This window comes from Coffea arabica, chromosome 2c (assembly GCF_036785885.1).
Source record: "Coffea arabica cultivar ET-39 chromosome 2c, Coffea Arabica ET-39 HiFi, whole genome shotgun sequence".
Classification (NCBI taxonomy): domain Eukaryota; kingdom Viridiplantae; phylum Streptophyta; class Magnoliopsida; order Gentianales; family Rubiaceae; genus Coffea; species Coffea arabica.
The window spans coordinates 70328445-70350222 of NC_092312.1; the positions used below are offsets into that span (position 1 = coordinate 70328445).

A 21778-nucleotide genomic window follows, 5' to 3' on the forward strand; every position below is an offset into this window, starting at 1 on the left:
GCAAACCATTTGTAAGATTATATATATACACATATACATATACCTATAATAAAAAGCAAATTGTACTAGTAAATTAATTAATACAGTTTAGTGGCCAACATACCAACCTTGGCTCTTCAGCATTGTTAGTATTCGATACTAATAAAAGTGAAATTGGAGAACATGCAATTCCAAAATGAAGATGTATATGCGGAAAGCCGGAAATAACTCCTGAATGGATGTCGTTCGCTTAAACAATCGAAATGAATACACAAAAAATCAAGTTTCAACTTTTTCAGGACTGTCATTCTAGAAATATTCATTCCTGAGAAATTGGAGATAGAGATGATAAGATTGAGTGCACAAAATAAGAGAAGAACGAACCAGGAGACTATTTCAATCTCCCAAAGCAAATCAAATATAAGCCGTAGGCACTGCCGAGTAGATTAAGAAAGAACCGGGAACACTATATCAACAGAAATTCACAATAGCTTCGATGCTTGACGTTGTTGTCAGCAATATATATTTATATAGTAACTGAATTTCACTCAACATATGAAATAACTAGCATCAGTAAGCAAGATGCATACAGCAAGTAATGAATCCCTAAAAGTGAAAAAGATAAGCCAAAAAGTGAGTGTTCTAAGGGGGTTTGGCAGATTATCAGGATATTAATGACTTCCTGCTATTTCTCATGGCTTTCATCTTAAGTGGACTCCATATTAACTGCTTCTTCTGTAGTGCAACAACTGTTGGATGCTTAGGCCTCCATGAACCAGCTTGTGATGGGGGACTACCAACAAACTTACTGCTTCGAGGATTAATTGGTGTTTCTTCTATTGCACCAGATGTTCCCCTCAATTGCTGTAGCGGAGACTGTACTTTTGTTGTACGCCATACTCTTTGAGGATCCCAAACAAATGATTGCCGACCCACCACACGGTCAGTCCTCAAGCGAGCACTGGACCTATTCAAGGGAGTTGTTGTGTTTAAATTTGGTTCAGGGTGAAAGGTTGCAATTGAAGCCCGTCTTTTGGGCTGAAGAACCTGTTTGGCAGCTGCAGTAGGCCTCACTGCAATGGATAAGCGTTTTGGTACCGCAAGCGCCTTTGACTTGCATGTTTCCATCAATGGTCTAGAAAAATTTTCCTTGTCATTTTTGCGAAGTGGAATCATAGAATTCCTCGTTCTGTATGTAGGAACAGGAGATGGTGGCGGCGCATTGGTGATTCTTCTAAGTGGTAACCTCATTTTTGATGGAGCCAAAGGTGGTTTTTTCTCAGTTATAGTCCTCATTGATTGGCCTAGAGAAGATAAGGCCGAGGGCTGAGCAGAGACAGCAGATAAAGCTCTACTTTCTTGTTTCAGTCGAGTCTTTCTTTCCTCTGCTAATTGGTTCTCCAGATCTCGTACCTGTTCATTGTATCAAGTGTTTTGACTCTTTCATAATACTTAGGAAATATAAAGGCTAAATTGCGTTGGAAAAATATGAGGCAATATTTTACTGGACTCTCCAAAGTATATAATGGCTAAGCAGGAAAGAAAAGAAAGACAACTGGTATGCTACTGTTACCTTTTCTTGAAGATTTCTACATATGTGTTCTCTGGCAGAAAGCCTTAGTTGTAGAGACTGCAAACTATCCTGCAATTTCTTTGTTTCCTTCTCGTCATGCTTTACTTTTTCTGCCTGTTCATGTGTAAACTATCTCAGTTGCAACGAATGTGGAAAATATAAAGATGGTTCTCAATTATATTGCCCGTGCTACATACCAATTGTTTATATTTGAAAAGCTCGCCAACATCTGCCTGTTTCCGAGCAGGTCCTTGCTCAACTCCTCGGACACGACTTGCAAAGTTAAGTGAGCAAAGGGTTTCACCTAAATCGGCAGAATTTGGGCTAATTTGGACAAACATCAGGGTCTTGCAATCCCCTCCTACATTCAAATCAAACTGATGTTACTCATGGTTGAAGAATCAACACAAATTTCATTCTACTGCAGAAAACTCTATATAGAATGATATCCAACTGGTTATTCAACTGCTTCTAACTGCAGTTACTTCCATTTTTCACTTCGCATTTCTGCTTAAGCAATCAAATGAGTTCCCATGTGTGTCACTACTATCATTGATAGATACTGGCCTAAATCAGACACAGATAGATTGCAACTGAACCAACTTACCTAAGGAGCTCTGCAGCATATGAGTCAGTTTCGAGTTCCTGGTTTATAAATACACAAGAAAGAAGAGCAGTTAGACAAAAACAACACCACGGGCAAAGAAATAGACAAGCAAAACTAGCAAAGGACACATGCACACACGCAAACAGAGAGAGAGAGAGAGAGAGAGAGAGATGCCTGTATGGAATATGGGTCGTCTTAGAGGCAAGAGCAGATATAACATCTCCAAGGGCTGACAAGGACTTGTTTATAAACTGAGATTCCTTCAACCTTTCACCTTCAACTTCAATTCTTCCAACTCGTTCACTTCCTGCTAAGTCCACTAGCCAAAGATGGCTCCTTGTCCTCTGTCCATTTAATATGTTCTCCCCCACAACAGTTACTCGTACCAAGCTACAACAAAGCAGGTTATAAAAACAAGTGATAAGTAGTTCTCCTGAGAAACAAGCACGTACATGATCAGATGTTGTGATACCCAACTTTGGAAATGTTTTATCCCAATCCAGCAACATATGAAGAGTGAAAGAAAAAAGAAATCATGTTTCTTTTAAGAGTTTAAGAATACCAGTGAGAGCGGCTGCTAAGTTCATTTGCATTCGTTGATCCCACAGATCTAGCTCGGCACCCAGACTTGAGGAGTTCCCACACTTCATCTGTACTGTGAACATGAGTTTCAACCAACCCTGGTACTTCCTGAGTTCCCTCTGCTGATTGTTTTATCTCCAATCTGTAGTTCAATATTCACAGGATTAGGCCTTGTACAATGATTTATATTTGACATCCTAATATTAGTCAAGGAAAAGCTGTGTAAGGAACCTGCATACCCGGATACATCTTACAAAAGAGGGAATATAGGGATAGAAGAATAGACGATTTAAATCTCACATAATGGAAAGGAGTGACAATAATACGATGTATATCAATTATTATCTAGCTGAGTAGTTAGTTATTAGGTTCTGAAAGCTAAAATCACCACGTCAGTTACTTCTCGTTATTTAAACCTTATTGTCTTTGAAAAAAAAAAAAAAAGAGAGCCACAGACAGGAATAAAAGAGAAAAGCATGTAATAGGATAAGCTTCCTATACCAACTATGCAATTAGGTAAAATCAGCTGCAAAAGCAGGTCTTAGACAAGCAAAGTGCAAAGAAGAAAATGAAACTTGCTCGTTATTCATTTAAAGCATCAGGCATCATAAATCCACCAGAATCTGAGATCAAAAGAAGTAAATGTGTTTTCACTAGGCCGCATTGTGATTATTAATATGTTCCAAGACTTTCCCTTGCACGTTTATGCCAATATTCACTATTCATTTAGAAATTCCTGGGATCATAAATCCACCAGAATCTGAGGTCGAAGGAAGTAAAGTGTGTTTTCAACTAGGCCGGTTATCACTTTTCAAATCTTCCAAAGTCTCTCCCTCACACATTTATACCAATATGTACTGTGGGTCCTTGCATTTGGTTTATCGATCTTGCATCAACATAAATACAACGTGTATCAAAACTCTGTAACTTGATACAAGTAAGAGAAGATAAATAGTAAGGTTTCGGTAAATCTTGTGACACACGAGTATATGTGAGCCCTCAAAACAGAAAAGCCACCTAAACTCTCACAAAGTGCAGGTCGTATTCACTCTTCTAATTGAATTACTGATCTAATATAAGTATGGACGTAAGACTTTCAGGGTAAAACTAAACGAATAACTGAAGCATTTACTGAAAATCAAGTGACTGCCGTGGAAACTGTAAGTACAAATATATCATAGGAAAGAAATGTCCTAGCATATAAATGATTAAGATCATACCCCGTAGTTCTGTAAGTAGAACCCCAAACTTACTGTTCTTGTAGTTTTAGATACAATATGACATTTTGACAGGAATTCTGTAATGCATGTAACAGTTAAATATGTCGGAAATTTTGTCAGTGTGAGTTTTTAAAAAATTTCTGTATTGATGGAATTTAGAATTCCTAGCTTACTATTCTTGTGTTTTAGATAATTTATGAAATTTTAGCAGAAAATCTGCAATGCATGTAGCAGCTAAATTATGTAAGTAATTTTGTTGGCGCAAGTAGCAAGTTACCAAGGAATAGAACTTACTAGTACATATTGTCAGTGTTAAGCATGTAGTCAAATATGTAGGTAATTTTGTTGGTGTGATTTTTTAAAAAATTTCTGCATTGATGGAATTTAGAATTCCTAGCTTCCTATTCTTGTGTTTTAGACAGTATATGAAATTTTAGCAGAAAATCTACAATGCATGTAACAGCTAAATTATGTAAGTGATTTTGTTGGCGCGAGTAGCAAGTTACCAAGGAAAAGAACTTACAAGTACATATTGTCAGTGTTAGGCATCAGCTACCTCTTTATTCAGGCACAAAGACTCATGAAAGGCCATTGAACACAATTTGGAACTTAGAACTTACTTTTTAGCAGGTTGATTGGAACTCTCAATTAAAAGATCCCTTATCTTCTCATTGTAAACCTCCAACATGCTAACAAACAATTCATATTTCATAAAGCTGCTCCGTTCTTTAGATACTCTGAACAGCTCTTCCAGAGTCCGATAGTTAACCCCTCTATTTTCTGGTGTTCCTTCCATGGTGAACGTCTTGCCTGTTCCAGTTTGTCCATAGGCAAATATGCAGACATTGTAACCATCCAAGACGGATGTCACTATGGGCATAGTTTGTAAAAAGACCACCTCTGACAGGGAAAATATAAAATGTTATTGAAACAGGGAATGAAGGAAGAATGGATCATAACATGCAGCAGAACACATTAAGAAACTTTCCCCATAAAATAACTATAAAGCTACCTTGGCTGTCCTCTGGTTTGAACACATGATCAAACTTAAAATGCTTTCTTGAAGAATCAGAGGAAATGATCTGCAGCTCATTTTCCTGAGTTGAATCAAAATCAACGACAGCTGTGGAGCCATTTGATATTTCTTCCGCATTCAGTGGCCTACATCTGCAGAAGACCCTTATGTTTCCTTTCAGCTCAATCACTTCATTGTATAGTCGTTTTCTTTCATTGTGCTCTTCAAGATATTTCTTCTTCAATAGTTCACACTCTTCATGGTACTTCTTTTTCAAAATTTCATTTTCCATGCCTAAAATTTACAGCAAGGGAGCTTTTAATGAAGTGATAAGGCAACAGAAAAGGGTATTGAAATCAGAAGAAACCATGAGAGAAGCCATAGGATAGATCAAATGAGCAAGGTACATACTAAGACTCTGAAGAGCAGTTGAAACCTCCGAACCAGGAAAAGAATTTGCAGTAATGCCCTTTACTTCATTGCACAGAACTGCGTGCTCTTCCCTCAAGTGCTGGGGTAGATAATAATTCAGCAAGAGCAAGGAAAGACAAAATTCACGAAAATGCATAGAAAGGCATTCTTTTTTTTTCTCAGACGACCTTGAAAACGATACCTGTACTTTGCTGCTTAGGTCTTGAATCTTCTGAAAAACTGGAAGAGTCTGCTGCTCGGAAGAAGAGGTTTCCTCAGTATCATCGTTTGATTCATTGCTCACTCCAACCGATTCTTTACTGTCCTCTGCTACATCACTAGTTTGTTCAACCTTTTCTGAAGAGATTTAGAAATTTGTTAAGCTAATGCAATTGTCAAACAACAAAGAGCACGACAACTGGATGATCTTCACGGCTTACTCGTTTAAGTTTGAAAAGCAAATTCTCCTGCATTTTTCCCCAGTGATAAACAAGCAGAACAAAGACCCCAAAGTTCACTAACAAATATGCTTCTCGCAACAGAATACGATAGAAATTTCAAGCATACAATTCAGAAAAATATACATTGTGCTTATGCCATGTACTTATTTTTCGTGATTTCAGGAAAAACAATAATTCAAAACAACACAAAAATCTACATTAAACGCGTCAAGAATGATTTTTAATTTTCTTGATATTCTTGGAAATCAAACAGTTTAAACATCACACAAACTGAACAAAAAATCCAATAATCACAGAACTCAAATCAATAATCCAGGATAAAAGTAGCGCCTGTCAGAATTTTCAAAGTTTCTAGGCTCTCATTTGAATTACAATTAAAAAAAATTCCAAACGAAGGTCGCTTACTCCAGAAAATTCTAAAATGTATTAAAATAACCAAAAGAAAAAAAAAACCAGATAAAAAACAGTTCACTCACGAATTCCACCGGCAGATGAATTCTTGCAATTATCACCGGAGACAGTGACGGCACAATCAAAATTATAACACAGCATTTCTAAGGGTTGATCTGATTCACGAAAATAGATATAGAATTAGTAAAAAAAAATTCTAGAAATCATAAATAATCATACAACAGGGCGAAAGGGAAAGAGTTTACCGTCCATGGGAAGACTTTTTTGATTTCTCAGAAATTGAGGAAGAATGTGGAGAAAACAGAGATTGAAAGCTGGAAAATGGAATTGTATAGAGAGAGAAAGTGAGAGAGTGTGAGGAAATGAGCAGTGATGACGAGTAAACGGTCAGAAAAGAGAGAAAAAGAAGAGGGGTTTTGGTTTGATTTCAAGATAATTTGAAATGGGTGAATCAGACCCGTTGGATTGGGAAATTGGGTGAATCAGAACCGTCCGATTGGCGAAGTGAGGAGCCAAGGTTTCTAACGGCTATTAGATCGCAATTGTCTCTTTGGAAGCGGGATAACTATTTACGGGTATCAATTTCGCTGTTATCGGGTAAATGGAGCATCCAAAGTTTCCAAGTCAGGAGAGAAGATGAGTGTAGCAGCATTAACACCTTATCAACCATATATAGACTAAGTGCTTAGGAAGTTGTCCGATGGTGCGTTTTGTTTGCTGACATGGCATTTGATGATTTGCTGGAAAGTGGTCGTTCTCCATGCGCCTCTCACGTGAATGAACTGCTGCTTGCAATTGTTGGTCTGTGGATTGCGTTTGTGAGCCACCGAACCGTGGCTGGAAAAAATCAACTCCTTGAATGGAACCCGAGACCGGACTCATGGTGGTTATCAACAATAATAATAATAGTGTTAGGCTTGTGGTGCTGATAATAATGCTACTCTGCTTCCCATTTTAGCTAAGGTCAGGTCTTTGGTGAGGTTAGAGTGTGTGCGTTTGGTGCTGATAATGATGCTACTCTGGTTCCCATTTTACCTAATGTCAGGTCTTTGGTGAGGTTAGAGTGTGTATTTGGGTCAAAGTGACAACTCCTATTTTACCTGTTTACCCTTGTCTTACATGTTTATTTACTTTTTTTTTTGGCTTGGCTTAGTTTAGCTATTGTTGGGTTATAGATGTCAAAATAATGCTTTGTCACTTTGTAGCTTCTCAGCCATGCGTACCTTCTTTGACTCTTATAGTTTCAAAACGTTGTCTTCCGTACGTCTTGGGAAGCTATTCCATACTTTCTGTCCTGGATTTTACAGATGCTATGATGCTTTGTGGTTGGTTTATGCATCCGGTGATCATTTTTTTTTCCTCTTTCGTTCCGTTGTTTCAGCTATAAGGTTGGTTTGCTCTTTTTCCCTCTGCTTGGTTCTCTGTTCTTTTGGAGCTTTCATTTCTATTGTCCAGCTTCGAGGTAATTATCTCCGCCAGTTTTTCTCTTTTCGGTTTATGTACTGTTTACTGCTTCTCCTTATCAGCTGTGCCAGCATTTGCTATTTTATTCGCTGACTTTGTTCCATTTTCCCCTGTTTGCGTGCTTGTGAATGCTGATCCATGCATGCCGTTGCTATTGTGGTAAGCTCATTTTCAAACCAAAAAAAAAAAACCTTTCCCGCCTCTTTGTTTTCTTTCCAATATCTCATCTTTCTGTGCTTGCCTTTTCCTCTTCTACAGCTTTATTTGATGTCGTTGTGCTTGGGATTTTCTGGCATTCTCGTTCTTCCGAGGGCGCTGCTATGGAGCTGATCTTCTGTTATGTGTTATGGCAGGAACTTGGTTGCAGGTCAGATGCTTGTTTCTTTGTTTTGCTTGCCTTTTCCCTCCTTCTGCCTGCATTAGTTGTTGACTATTTCTTGCCTCCTTCCTGGTCATTCCGTACTTTACGTATTCTCCCCAGCATGCATGGCTTGTTCAGAATCTTCATGGTTTCTTTAGTGTTTTTGCTTGGTGCATTGTTTAATCTTTCTTTATCCTTTTGGCTCGCTGCATTTTTGTACTGTACATCGTGGTCATGCATGTCTTCATTCTTTGATTGTTTAATTTCTTACACCAATTCGCATGTGCTCCCGTTCTTTCCCTTGGTTTCTGCTATGTTCTTTTATCCTTACTGTCGGTTCTTACAAAGTCATCGTATCTGGAATGTTCTTCCTTAGTTATCTTAGTGAAATGGATAAAAATGCTCTGCGCCGAAAGCGCTATGCGGAAATGTCTCCCGATGCCAAGGCTGCACTTTTGTGCCGGAGACGTGAAGCCAGGCTTGTTAAGAAAAAAGACAAATCCTCTCAATCTTACGTTCGTAGTGTACCGTTCGGACATGTTGAAACTGGTGTTTGTTTCTCTGGTTCTGCTCCTGCTCGTAACGACCAGCTACCAGGCTGCCATAATGAAGTTGTTGATGGTTGTCCTGCTGTGCTTCAGCAATCGTTGGACTATATGTCTACCACTATCCCTGCTCCACTCTGCCTATCTAGTGGAACTTCTTCCTCTGCTGTTGTCCCACATTTAGTTCAATGTAGTTTAGTTTCTGAAGGTATATACCATCGCAAAATTCTAGCTCTCTTACCCCAGGGCCTTTATAGTTATTTAGTTGTCTTCCCCATGTTGACATCTTTTATTGTCTTCGCTTCCCTCCGTACTATTCTCATACAAGTGAGTCCATATATTTGTACGGTTTGCAGCACCTCTGATAAGTCGTTCGGTTCACCATAGAGAAGCTGCAGTAAATAGTGGTACTGCAACGCTAAAAGAGCAGGCCTGTCTCTCCCCCCATGTTTCAGCTACTGTTCAGCCTTCTCGTCCTTGTAGAAAACGTTCCCCAGCCAATTGTTCTCGGAAAAAGAAAAAGAACAAGCTCCTGCCTTTGCATAGTCAAAATGAAAATGAACAAACCTGTCATTTGCATACTGAAAGTACAGATGCCGTCTTAGGATCTATTGATGAGTCAAATCTTGGATCCCTTCGTTCTTCTGCTCCTTCATGCTTAAACGACTTAGGTGAGCATGGAGTGTCTTCCTCAATCACAGTCACCCCTGTGTCTTTTAGCCCTACTCAGCCTACAGGTATTATTCATTCATTTTGCTAATCCTTTTTGTTTCTTTCCACGTCCAGCTTGTCAAACCCCTGTTTCTTTTGCAACAAACGGTTGTTCGGTTTAAAATAATACAATGATTTGCCAGGCAACACAAATGAGGCAAGCGCATCCTTTGCTCCTCCTGTTGGTTTTACAGCCAATGCAACAAATTGTTCAATCGTTATATTGCCAGCAAAGAGGCAAACAGGTTGCTCTTTCATTGTTTGTCATATTCGTGACTTTTCGATCCATATTCCTTTCATATTAGATTTCTTTCAGACTTCCTTTTGAGTATCGGAAACTGCAGGGACACTGCCTAGACAACGTCGATCAAAAAACTCTAGGATTGATGAAATTCCTAAAGAATCTTTATTATTGCCTGATGCTCCTGATTGTCAATATTGTGGAGCTAAAAGATTCCATTTGGAGCCCCCTAGCTTCTGCTGCTCTCAAGGAGAAATTTCTATTGTTGCTCCTCCAATGCCTTACGCTCTAAAGCGTCTATTTATAGGAAATGATGAGGAATCTGACCATTTCAGAAAATTAGCTCATACTTACAACAATAACTTGTCTTTCACTTCATTTGCTGCAAAGTATGATCCAGAATTGACAAGGAATACAAGAGGAGTATATACCTTTCGTGTTCAGGGACAAGTTTATCATTTTCTAAACAGCTTATCACAGCCTGATGATAGAACTTGTGGAATCCATCTCTACTTTTTTGATACTGATGAACAATTAATCAACCGAGTTGCTGCTTCTGACAAGCTTCGCGAGAGCACTTTAAAGCTTTTGATGGACATACTTTCTAATAATCCTTATGCTAGATTCTTTAAGGATCTAAGGGATATTCCTGATCTTGAAAAGCATAATATTGTGCTTAATTGCTTTCCTGGCCTTGACCAGCGTATTTATAATCTTCCTTCTACTTCTCAAGTTGCTGCTATATGGACTGAAAATGATGATGAATCAGTAAATAGGCAAGCACATATTCTCGTATATAGCCACTCAAATACTGCTCACAAGGTCCAGCATTATTATGCTTGTTATGATCCTCTGCAGTATCCTCTCTTGTTTCCCCGTGGTGAATCTGGTTGGCACCACGGAATTAAGCGAGCCTATAAAAGAAAGCGAACTGAACATTCCTGTGATGAAGAGGTTATCATTGATCCCTCTTCTGTGCAGGAACCATCTTACCTTATCGATTTAGAAAAGAGAGGCAAGTATATTTCCTATGTTTTATAATTCTCCGACGTAACCGTTATCAAATAAACTTTTCTTTACATGTTGACTTCTTTTTTCATTCCCTATAGCTGCTGACCATGCAAAAAAGGATGAGCATACTGTATCAGCTAGAGAATATTACTGCTATAGGTTCCAAATCAGGAAGAATGATGAATCCATGCTATTGCATAGCCTTAGATTGTTGCAGCAGTTTTCGATTGATTCCTATGTCAAAATTGAAACATCGCGCCTGGATTTCCAGCGTAAGAGGCAAAATGAAATTCGGACAGAAATCCTTGAAGGAGTGCTAGATAGTGTTTCCATTGGTCAGACCGAAGGTTCAAAAGTTGGTCGAAAGGTTATATTGCCAGCATCTTTTATCGGTGGTCCAAGAGATATGAGGCGCAGATATCTTGATGCAATGGCATTGGTACAAAAATATGGAAAGCCAGATATTTTCTTGACCATGACATGTAATCCAATGTGGAAAGAAATTCAAGATTGTCTGCAATTTAAAGAGAGAGCTCAGGATAGGCCAGACCTGTTGTCTAGAGTATTTAGAGCAAAATTTGAAATGCTCAAGGCAGAACTTTTGGACAGAAAAATTTTTGGAGAAGTTGCTGCATGCGTTTATGTTATTGAATTCCAAAAACGGGGCTTTCCTCATGCACACTTATTATTAATCTTGAAACCACAATTCAAATTGCTTAATCCTGAGTCATATGATAGAATAGTTTCCGCTGAGCTCCCTGATCCTAAGCAGTTTCCTCATTTGTATTCTCTTGTTCTTAAGCACATGGTTCATGGACCTTGCGGAGACATGGCCAAGAATAGCCCTTGTATGAAAGGCGGTAGCTGTAAAAATCATTATCCGAAAAATTTCTGTGAACATACAACTCATGCTGAAGACAGCTATCCATACTATAGGAGAAGAGATGATGGTAGCAAAATAACTGTCCGCAGGTTTGAACTTGACAATAGATGGATCATTCCTTATAATCCATATCTTTTAGCCTTGCTTGATTGTCACATGAATGTGGAAATCTGTTCCACTTTGAAGCTGGTCAAATACTTATACAAGTATATCTTCAAAGGACATGATCTTATCAGCTTCAAAATTATATCTGATGATTCCCGTGCTGATGTCGATGAGATTAGAGAATTCCAGCAAGGAAGATGGATTTCACCCCCTGAAGCATTTTGGCGCATCTTTGAGTTTAGGCTAAACGAGATGACTCCAGCTGTCTATACTCTACAAGTTCACTTACCTGACCAGCAACTGATTACTTTCAACAAGAACTCAGACCTTTTACAGCTGATGAGGAAAATTGACTTTTCAAAAACCATGTTGACTGAGTTCTTCAAAATGAACAAAGCAAATGGAACGGCTAAAACCTTGAAGTGCTTTTATAGAGAATTTCCAGAGTATTTTGTTTGGTCTTTTAAATTTAAAACTTGGACTGAGAGAAAGCGTAAGAGAGCCATTGGAAGGCTGGTCACCGTCAGCCCTCATGAAGGAGAGAGATATTACCTTAGACTCCTGCTAACTCATGTTCGAGCTCCTACGTCATTTGATGACCTCTTGAATGTTGATGGCAAAAAAATGAATTGCTTTAGAGATGCTGCTTTGGGCCTTGGTCTTTTACAGTCTGACACATATATACAAGAAACTCTTGAAGAAGCAGTTCTTTTTCAAATGCCATCCTCTTTGAGGCTGCTATTTGCTACTATTCTTGTTCATTGTTCTCCAGCAGATCCTGCATTTCTTTGGAACAAATTTCAGCTTGATCTTTCTGCGGATTACCACCGATCTCAACATCTCTGTTTTAATACACCTGAAGAAATAAGCAATAAGGTCCTGCAAGAAATTAAAAAAATTGTCGAACAAATGGGTAAGAGTTTTGCTGACTACCATCTAGCTGCAGACACTTCAGTAGATGTTCACTATGAACAGCTAACAAAGGAAATTGAATGTGAAAAAAATATTGAAGTTCCAGCAGAGGATCTAATGATGCCTTTCAAATTAAATGCTGAACAGCGGCATGCCTATGATTTAATTCTGCAGTCAGTTTTCTGTCCTGTTGGCCAGAGTTTTTTTATTGATGGCCCTGGGGGAACCGGTAAGACCTTCTTATATAGGTCTCTTCTAGCTACTTTAAGATCCCAAGGCTACATTGCTATTGCAGTTGCAACGTCGGGTGTCGCAGCCTCTATTCTTCCAGGAGGAAGAACAGCTCATTCTAGATTCAAAATACCATTAGATTTTTCTAGAAATAAAACCTGCCAGATTAGTAAACAGGGCAGTGTTGCAAAATTACTTTTTGAATCAAAGTTAGTCTTGTGGGATGAGGCTTCAATGGCCAAGCGAGAAACTATTGAAGCCTTTGATGGTTTGCTTAGGGATATAATGGACTGTGACCGTCCATTTGGAGGAAAAGTAGTTGTTTTCGGTGGCGATTTTCGCCAAACTTTGCCAGTTATCAAACAAGCTACAAAGCAAGTTCTCATACAATCTAGTCTCCCTAACTCTCCTCTATGGTCTCAGCTGGAAAAGCTGCAGTTGGTGCACAATATGCGAGCCATTTTAGATCCAGCATTCTCAGACTTCTTATTAAGAATAGGAGAAGGAAGAGAAACTGTTGATAGACATGGCGAAATAACTTTACCTTCTGCCATGGTCATTCCTTATATTGAAAAAGAACAATCTTTGAACAGGTTAAAGAATTTTCCCTCCAACGTATTGCTTTTATTCATTTTTTTCTAGTTGAATGTTCATGCATTCTCACTTATATTTCTTACAAACAGGTTGGTCGAATCTGTTTTTCCAGATTTAATGACCTATTCAAAAAATCCTTATAGTATGATCAATAGATGTGTCCTTGCTCCAAAAAATAGCTCCGTTGATGAAATAAATGACATGATGATCAAAAGATTTCCTGGAAACCTTCATGTGTACGTCAGTTCTGATAGAACCGTTGATCCCCGGCATCAAGGAGACTATCAAGATTTCTTGAATTCTCAAAATCCAAAAGGCCTTCCTCCTCACAAGTTGCTACTCAAAGAAAATTGTCCAATCATGCTTATAAGAAATTTGAACCCTACAGAAGGATTATGCAATGGAACGCGACTCATTTGCAGGGAGCTAAAGCAGAATACTATCTGCGCAGAGATAGCTTTTGGCCAACATCGAGGCAAAAGAATTTTTCTGCCTAAAATTCCTTTACAAGTTTCTGATAATGACAAGAATGGCTTGCCATTTATAAGGACACAATTTCCTGTCCGTGTCTGTTTTGCTCTGACAATTAACAAATCCCAAGGCCAAACACTGGATTACGTTGGAATCTACCTTCGCGAGCCAGTTTTTTCTCACGGCCAATTATATGTTGCTTTATCCAGAGTAAAAACTTCTGCAGCACTTAAAGTCCTTATCCTGCCTGGAACTTTTGATGGCATAAAAACTGATTGCAGGACTAGAAATGTTGTCTTTGAAGAAATACTCCGACTAACTAAACACTAGGACTGCATGTTAGACTTATTTATATTTAAGGTTAGTTAGCCATAATTATTATTTTGTTCTTATAATGTCTGCAATGGCATTCCTTATTCATACTGACATTTGATAGATATTCTCTTTATTGGTTTCCATTTAGCATGGAGAAGCTCTTATCCATAAAAGAAATTGTGCCTGATATGCAAGACTGGTCATGCAAAGTTATTGTTCAGGAAAAACAGCAGATTACCCAATCACTGTCAACGCCGACGAAGAAGCAAAAGCTTATTTTTGTTGATACAGAGGTAGATAAATACAACTTCTATATTTAAAGTTTCTCTTTATATTATATTCATAATCACACCTGATTCATTCTTGAACATTTTCACTTACGAAATAGGGATCAAAGGTTGAGGGCATTATTTTCAACCATGATATTTCTAGGGTCGGACCAATCCTGCAGGTCTACAAAAAGTACAAAATAACCAATGCTGTGGTTAGACCAATCGACTCAAAATATCAAACGGCTGAACTAACAATGCAGTGGATCCTCACTAGTAAAACTGTCATTGAAGAGGATGCCGATGATGAAGATATAATGCCTGTCAAATTTAACTATACTCAATTCACAGACTTGGCACAGTATGTGGATCGTAAAGATAAATCTGTAGGTATGTATGTTCTGTGTTAGACATATATCATGCATTTCAAATCAGGACAGCTTTTACAACAACTTTTTCCTTTCACAGATGTCCTTGGAATAGTTATTGAAGCACAGGACAGAAGGGTCATTAATAAACATTTCAAAGAATCAGTTGTTCAGAAATTCGTCCTTGTCAATGAACAGTAACCGGCCCTTTCTGCCGCTTGCCACACTCTTAGTTAATTCTGTTATAATTCAACGTCTATCTGTTACATGTCTTAACAGCTGCCTATTGCCTTCATGTTAGATCACAAGCTGTCATGCTTTCTATGTGGGATGATTTCATCAAAAATGAAGGGCAACAGATAATAGCTGAAATAGGCAACTACCCTGTCATCATATGTCGCAGGCTCAAAGTTAACAACTATAATGGTAATTCTCCCTCTATACATCTTTATTTTAATTTTCATTTTTGTAAAAAATCTGATACAGAAAATTTCCCAATGTATCTTCATTCTTAATCGTATAGGAGTTGCGCTGTCGACATGGTTTGATTCTGCAATCCTTGTTGATCCTCCTGTACAGGAAGCAAGAGAATTAAAGAACTGGTATTGATTAATGCTTTATATCATGTTAGCAATCAATCATATATAATCACTTGTTTTGATTATTTTTTTTGTTTCCTCTATCCCAGGGCGATCAGAAATACCAAACTACTTGCAGCAATCATTGATGAAAAAAGCTATATTAAGTATAACCCTCAGATATCTGCAAAGCCAGATCAAAAAACCATTTTGATTTCAAATGTCAGACCATCACAAAAGGTTTCAGCATTTCTTCATCTAATCTGTCATTTAACTATCCATTTACATATTAACATATAAGTTAACACTGTGGCTTCCATTGCTGTCTTTTAGAATATATGGGTTAAAGCAAGGTTCTCCTTTCAGCACATATTCCAGAAATACTGGTATATGAGCTGTAAAAAATGTTGTCGGGGCACTGCTGCTGCAGATGGAGTTATTTTTATGTGTAATACGTGCAAAGAAAAACATCCTGCTCAGCCTAGGTACTTACTTTGAAATTCATTAATGTATATATTCTACTTATTTATTGCTAACTCTTCTTTAACACATATGCCTCACTCAAATTTACATACATCTATAGGTGTCGCTTTGATATGGATTTATGTGATGATACTGGTGCCATCACAGCTTCTGTTTTTGGAGAACAAGCTGAAAAGCTGCTAAAGTTCACTGCTCTTGAAATAATGGACCATTTTAAGCAGGCCTGTTTTCCTTGCAAAAAATAACTGTCAAATTATTATCCCTTCCATTTAATTGTTATTGTAGCAGACTTCTGCATTGTGAATATAATGCTTATCCACTCACCTATTTTTCCCGTCCATATTTTCCTTTTATAGAACATTGAGCTCCCTCTGGAGGCTGTCCATAAGGAGTTGGAGTCCAAGTGGTTTCTCATACATATAAAACCAGTGCAGGCTCAAATGTCTGATGCAAAACAACGCTATACAGTTATCTACTATTCTGAACTTCTCAATAGTGATGCTGTTGATTCCCCTGCTGAATCTAAAAATGCTGAATCCAAAAATCCTACTTTGTTAATCGAGCTGCAATCTGACACCGCTGACATCGTCACTTCAGGTATTAACTGTTTAGCATTAACATTTAATTGTATCTATGACATTAATAAAACCTTTATTTCCTTCTCAGGTCAAATAATAATGCCTCATAAACATCTGTTCAAAAACTCCTTTGTTCTTCTAATTCTATTATACAATTGACTATATATTCATCTATCATTATTAGATGTAGCCTATATAGACATATATTACTATTTCGCCTTTGTTAACAAATTTTATTTTCTTACAGCAACCACACCTAGTCAAGAAACCAAACCAGCTTCCAAGGCCAGACAATGTTTAACTCAAAAATTGGAACTCTTAGCTGATGAAGCCAATAATACTTCCCGTTCTGTCAGTGAAGGCTCTAAGAAGAAGTCCAGGCTTATGTAGACTGGTGTTATTTCCTTTTGTGTTAATAACTACAAATAGGTAGCTGTACTGTATATTGCTATCAATTACTTTTTGTTCACCGCCTTATTCTGCCTCAGAAGCCACGCTACCCATACCTGATCCCCTTCTTTTGAACTTTATTTTGTTTGATGGTTTATTCTCCTAGGGGAACTATGCTGCCAGTACTTGATTACCTTTGTTGAAACTTGCAGCTAAAATGAAAATAGCTTTTATGTCTTGTTCCATTGCTGTTCTAACAGGACATTTTACTGTCATTTACTTTTTTCCAGCTATTCCATCTTTACATTTCAATCCGATGCTCATTACCCTTCAGTTACACCAGAACACTTTAGTCACAATTTTACTGAACAGTTATCTCCTTCTGCATTAATTATTCAGTGGATATAACACATGTAGTATCAATTATAATATGTACTTCTCTGAACATCAGCATTGTCATCTACTAAACTACTGGCCCAACACACAACCAATTATATTTGTTCTGCTACGATAAACAGGCATCACTTGATAGTATATATATAAATGTCTGTTTCCTCTTCCATTCCTTCTTACTATGTGCATGCCTTTGCTTACAATTTATTACAAATCTCTTTCTTTATGCTTTCATAGCTCACACTTATGCAACTACACTGACCAACTGCTCTCATCCATTCGTCTTAACACCTTCATGGCACAAACATCTATCGTTTCTATGAATTCCTCTCACAGCACGAACAATGCTCCACAAACATATTGCTTTTTTATTAGATGCAAAAACAAAGGACAGGTAATAATATTTGTCTCCAATGTTATAGCTTTCTTATGGTTTTTTCTTCAACTTGCGTTCAAACATGACCTTCCTTTTTATGCAACATACAGCCTTTGCCTGTTGAATTTCAAATATTGCTGAGCCAACACGATGACACTACAATCACCTTCAGACATGGATTGCAACGATGGACTATCTCAGTTAGAAATAGCTGCTTTGAAGAAGGATGGATAGAATATTATCACCAGAACATAACCAAAGAGCATGATATGCTATTGCTTCGCCATGCTGGAGATCTAATTTTTGATATCATTCATTTCTCTGAACTGAAAAAGCAAGTCTATCTCCGTTGGACAGTTTCCCTACCGAATCTTTTGCATCAGCAAAACAGTATAGGTTCACAAGTTATATTTCCCTTTCTAATTTAGCATTCTATATATACCACTTACTATATTTTACAATATTATTCTTTCGTCTTGTCAGATCCTACCTTTTTATCACTTCATCAGCAAATTGTTTCGTCATCGCTAAGCCTGGATTTCTCTCAAGATCTATCCAATTCAATCTGCTTTTATCAGACGTTTGACTCAGCATATCCAAATTCCTTGGTAATCTTCTTTTCTATCCACCGTTTCTAAACACCTTTCCTCCGGCAGAATAATTGACCCTTCTTCATTAACTAACTTACATTCTCTTATTTGTAGAAACTCCCTCGGTTTGTCGATCACTTTTTAAATGGTAACAGAACTCCAACTATAGTTCTAAAAACTGGCAACAACATCACTCAAGTTTGAATAAAGCGCAACCGACTCAAACAAAATTGGAGAAAGTTTGTTCTGGACCATCATCTGCAGCATAATGATACGCTTGTCTTCATTCCAGAATCGCAGACAAGCTTTGCTGTTTTAATCTTTAATAGTGATGGAATTGAGAAGATTTTCCCTTGGTACAATATCTTTCTGCTGTACTTTTATGGTGGACGGATATCCACTTACATATGTAATCCTTCATTAAATATATAATCAGTTTATTATTAACCTGCTTCTCGACAAAAAAGACTGGTCTGTCTCATTTTTACTGCAATACATATCCAACAATTTACTCTGCCCAGGAATATATTCCCTTGCTGCAAAATTTTATCAGATTTCTGACAATGCAGTGACCTACATGAACTGAACATCATGCATGACCCAACACTGAGCAACCAAGCTATTCTTTTCTCTCTACAATATTCCTTCACTGTGCATTTTATTTGCGATATCTATTCTATGTCATAATACAGCTTCATCCATTGAAACAAGTTCCCTTCTTTTAATTAACTAGTAATAGCTCACATGTTTTGTACAAAATTGTAATATCTTAAAATATATTATTTTTCAAATAACTAATTTCTTTTCAAACTTTAATCATCAATATCATAATATAGTATTTTTATATTATTTATTTTCTAAAGCTAATTACTTTTAAAAATTTTATCAAATCAAAAAAACATTCCAATATAGTTCAAATATCCCTTAGAATTCAATTTGAAATCATAAACCAAATACTTTTTCATTTATAACTTAAACTTTAACATATCAAATATTCACAATATTATGTTTAGCCAAAATTATAGTATATTCATCACTCTATTACATATAAACATGAAGGTAATTTCCAAATAACCACTTGCACTGCCTAATACCAACATTCATACGTTTTATATAATAATAATGATTGGTATGTATAATAATAGAAGATCGAGTCCAAGAATAGGTAAATAATTTTTAATAAAAATTTTTTAATTATAATTATCAATAACATTAAAATATAATCAATTGAAGTATTTTATTTCCTTTAATAAGTGCCACATTAAAATCATATAAGTATAATTTAAAAATAACAAAAACTAAGATAAAAAAATCCTTACAGTTGCACTCCTTAATATCAACATTCATACTTTTTATATACTAATAATTTAAATTACAGTATTTACCAATCCGCTATAACAATATTACAAATTCTCCACTTTAGATATATAGTTGTGCGCCCATACTTATTGTTCTTTTTCGTAAAATTTTCCAATACCAGCAACAGCCATCTTACTTTACACCAAAATATTCGTTCACCTTATAAGCATTAAAAAAGGAATTCTTGATTTAAATCAAAAAGTCTAGAGCTACTAGCAGACAAAATGCCGCAGGCCTAACAAAGATTCCTTTACTGCATGCATTATACTGCTAGATTTGCAACTTCATGCCTGCCAATCTCTTTACTTGTTCTCTTTTCAACCCATCACTCAACTTATTACTCATATTTACATTTCCTACCACCCTACAAATCATTTACCATTTCTCTCCTACATATTCATCACCTCCTACCAATAAATCGCATTTAGTTTCCTCTGCAAATACCCAGCACGCTCAATCTTCTCTTCAAAGTACATCCTGCTAAACAATACCCGTAAGATGAACCCTTCTACCATGCCTTTGTCTGCTATTCATCCATCCTTGAAACACTGGGGAGTTACTGTCCAGGCAATTGAAGCAAGACATGTGAAGTCTAGCTCAATTCTTCAGCAAGAATTTCAAACATTTGTGCTTGCTGACGCAGAGGTAATATATATCCAAGTCTTCCTTTTACCTTCAAATCATCAAACTAACTTCAATACAATTTAATAGTTGCTAATCACAGGGTACAACAGTCGAAATGCATGTTCCTCAGAGCATTCTCGATCAAAGAACTAAACTGCTTGTACCGTTTAAAACATACCACATCTCTGGAGCTTTGCTTTCCCCGCCAATTACTGATACTGCCATCGGTCAATATCCATTCCATTTCATTGCTACTGAAGATACTTTAATTGAAGAAATTCAAGAGGCTGGTCAGCCTTCTCTTCCTCTTCATTTCCAGCTACATTCTTTCTCTACATTAGCCGTAATTGCTGACACTGATCAGCTTATAAGTAAGTTAGCCCTCACACCATGCAATATCTTGTCCACCTGCCAACAAATTTCTAGCATCCTGATTTTCTTTTTAAAACTTCCTTAGATGTCATGGGAATTGTACTACATGCTTTACCTGTGAAAACTATCACTTCTGACAGAGAAACATCCATTGCTCGAGACTATGTCATTGCCGATCGAGAGTAATAACCTTACCTGCTAATTCATTTAGTTATTCCATACATCATATATCCCAACAAACTATTCACATAAATATTTATTCTTCCTGTTTTTGCTAGCATGAAGCCATTCATTTTAACCTTGAAGAATGACTTCGAACAAGCCAATGGTCCTGCAATTGCAGCTGCTCAAAACGATTTTCCAGTCATCATTGGCATAAGAATGAAAGTCACAACACAGAACTGTAACCAAATACCTACTATTTATTATTTAAAAAACACCATCACACTTATAAGCAAAAAAATCTTTTTCGTCCATCTTGCTGTTCATATTTTCTTCCTTTTTTTCCCTTATATCCCAGATCTTAGTCTTTCAACTCAAGATTCGACCACTATTTTGATATCTCCAATAGTACAACAAGCAACGGATCTGCATCACTGGTCAGAATTTTTTAGGCGCTCTATGTTCCATCATTCCAATTACTCTGTTCCACCTTAACTTTTCCTTTCTTATTTTAGGTATCATCACAACGCGCCTCAGCTAGCACAGATGGTACATCAACACAGTTATACTAATCCGCACATCCTTCTTCCTCCCCCTCACTACAATCAAATCCATGACATAGCCGCTCTGCTTCACTTCGTAAAATTCTTATACTACTGGCCAATTTCACATCTTAACTTCTTTTTCATATTTCCTTGTTAATATTTCCCTATTGCTGCTCCTATTGCTTTTATTATTTTATGTAGAAACCAAGCACCGCATGGATTACAGGTGTCGTCGAGCTTGATTGTAAACCTCAAGATTTTACCTACATAGCTTGTCCCAATTGTTATCACCCAAACAACTGTTTAGATGAACGGAAAATAACTTGCAAATACTGCCAAGCTAATGTTGATCTCCAACCCAGGTACTTATAAATAATATACCCTGTTTATCTTATTCAATCTATACCTCCAATCGCATGTACATCACCTCATTAATTCCAGGGCTTGCATTTCCATCTGGATCACAGATTCAACTGACACTCTATGTCTTACTGCTATGGGCTCTGAAGCCGAAAAACTAGTTCAATTTTCAACTGCTGAACTATTCTATTTGCAAATGGAGGTAAGTACCTATTTTCTTTTATACAT

The 21778-nt window shown here is 37.2% G+C and overlaps 3 protein-coding genes across 3 annotated transcripts; 2 read left to right on the plus strand and 1 right to left on the minus strand.

The window, feature by feature from the left end:
• Positions 1-398: 398 nt before the first annotated feature.
• Positions 399-6877, minus strand: LOC140035409 (kinesin-like protein KIN-14S). The gene is made up of 12 exons (XM_072076277.1): positions 6505-6877; positions 6325-6414; positions 5590-5744; positions 5388-5487; positions 4974-5270; positions 4582-4861; positions 2722-2883; positions 2334-2549; positions 2160-2197; positions 1750-1913; positions 1553-1666; positions 399-1392 (listed from the first exon to the last, which is right to left on the minus strand). The coding sequence occupies exons 1-12, from the start codon at positions 6509-6511 to the stop codon at positions 643-645; spliced, it is 2373 nt and encodes a 790-aa protein (XP_071932378.1). The 5' UTR covers positions 6512-6877; the 3' UTR covers positions 399-642.
• A 104-nt stretch (positions 6878-6981) lies between these two features.
• On the plus strand, positions 6982-14118 carry LOC113735594 (uncharacterized). Its single transcript, XM_072077160.1, has 8 exons — positions 6982-7060; positions 7982-8090; positions 8461-8837; positions 8986-9366; positions 9484-9585; positions 9685-10596; positions 10691-13316; positions 13407-14118. The coding sequence occupies exons 1-8, from the start codon at positions 6982-6984 to the stop codon at positions 14116-14118; spliced, it is 5298 nt and encodes a 1765-aa protein (XP_071933261.1).
• A 134-nt stretch (positions 14119-14252) lies between these two features.
• On the plus strand, positions 14253-16769 carry LOC113735593 (replication protein A 70 kDa DNA-binding subunit B-like). The gene is made up of 9 exons (XM_072077161.1): positions 14253-14396; positions 14492-14762; positions 15020-15166; positions 15264-15342; positions 15429-15558; positions 15652-15803; positions 15902-16022; positions 16158-16398; positions 16627-16769. The coding sequence occupies exons 1-9, from the start codon at positions 14253-14255 to the stop codon at positions 16767-16769; spliced, it is 1428 nt and encodes a 475-aa protein (XP_071933262.1).
• Positions 16770-21778: the final 5009 nt, after the last annotated feature.

Excerpts from the sequence above, each read along its gene's own strand:
- LOC140035409 (XM_072076277.1), bottom strand. Across the intron at positions 1,914-2,159 it reads TATGCTGCAGAGCTCCTTAG|GAGGGGATTGCAAGACCCTG; the intron begins GTAAGTTGGTTC and ends ATTTGAATGTAG. Across the intron at positions 1,667-1,749 it reads TTTTCAAATATAAACAATTG|GCAGAAAAAGTAAAGCATGA; the intron begins GTATGTAGCACG and ends ACACATGAACAG.
- LOC113735594 (XM_072077160.1), top strand. The coding sequence starts at position 6,982 with ATGGCATTTGATGATTTGCTGGAAAGTGGTCGTTCTCCATGCGCCTCT. Across the intron at positions 9,367-9,483 it reads TAGCCCTACTCAGCCTACAG|GCAACACAAATGAGGCAAGC; the intron begins GTATTATTCATT and ends ATGATTTGCCAG. Across the intron at positions 13,317-13,406 it reads AAAGAACAATCTTTGAACAG|GTTGGTCGAATCTGTTTTTC; the intron begins GTTAAAGAATTT and ends TCTTACAAACAG.
- LOC113735593 (XM_072077161.1), top strand. The coding sequence starts at position 14,253 with ATGGAGAAGCTCTTATCCATAAAAGAAATTGTGCCTGATATGCAAGAC. Across the intron at positions 15,167-15,263 it reads CAAAGTTAACAACTATAATG|GAGTTGCGCTGTCGACATGG; the intron begins GTAATTCTCCCT and ends TTAATCGTATAG. Across the intron at positions 16,023-16,157 it reads TAATGGACCATTTTAAGCAG|AACATTGAGCTCCCTCTGGA; the intron begins GCCTGTTTTCCT and ends TTCCTTTTATAG.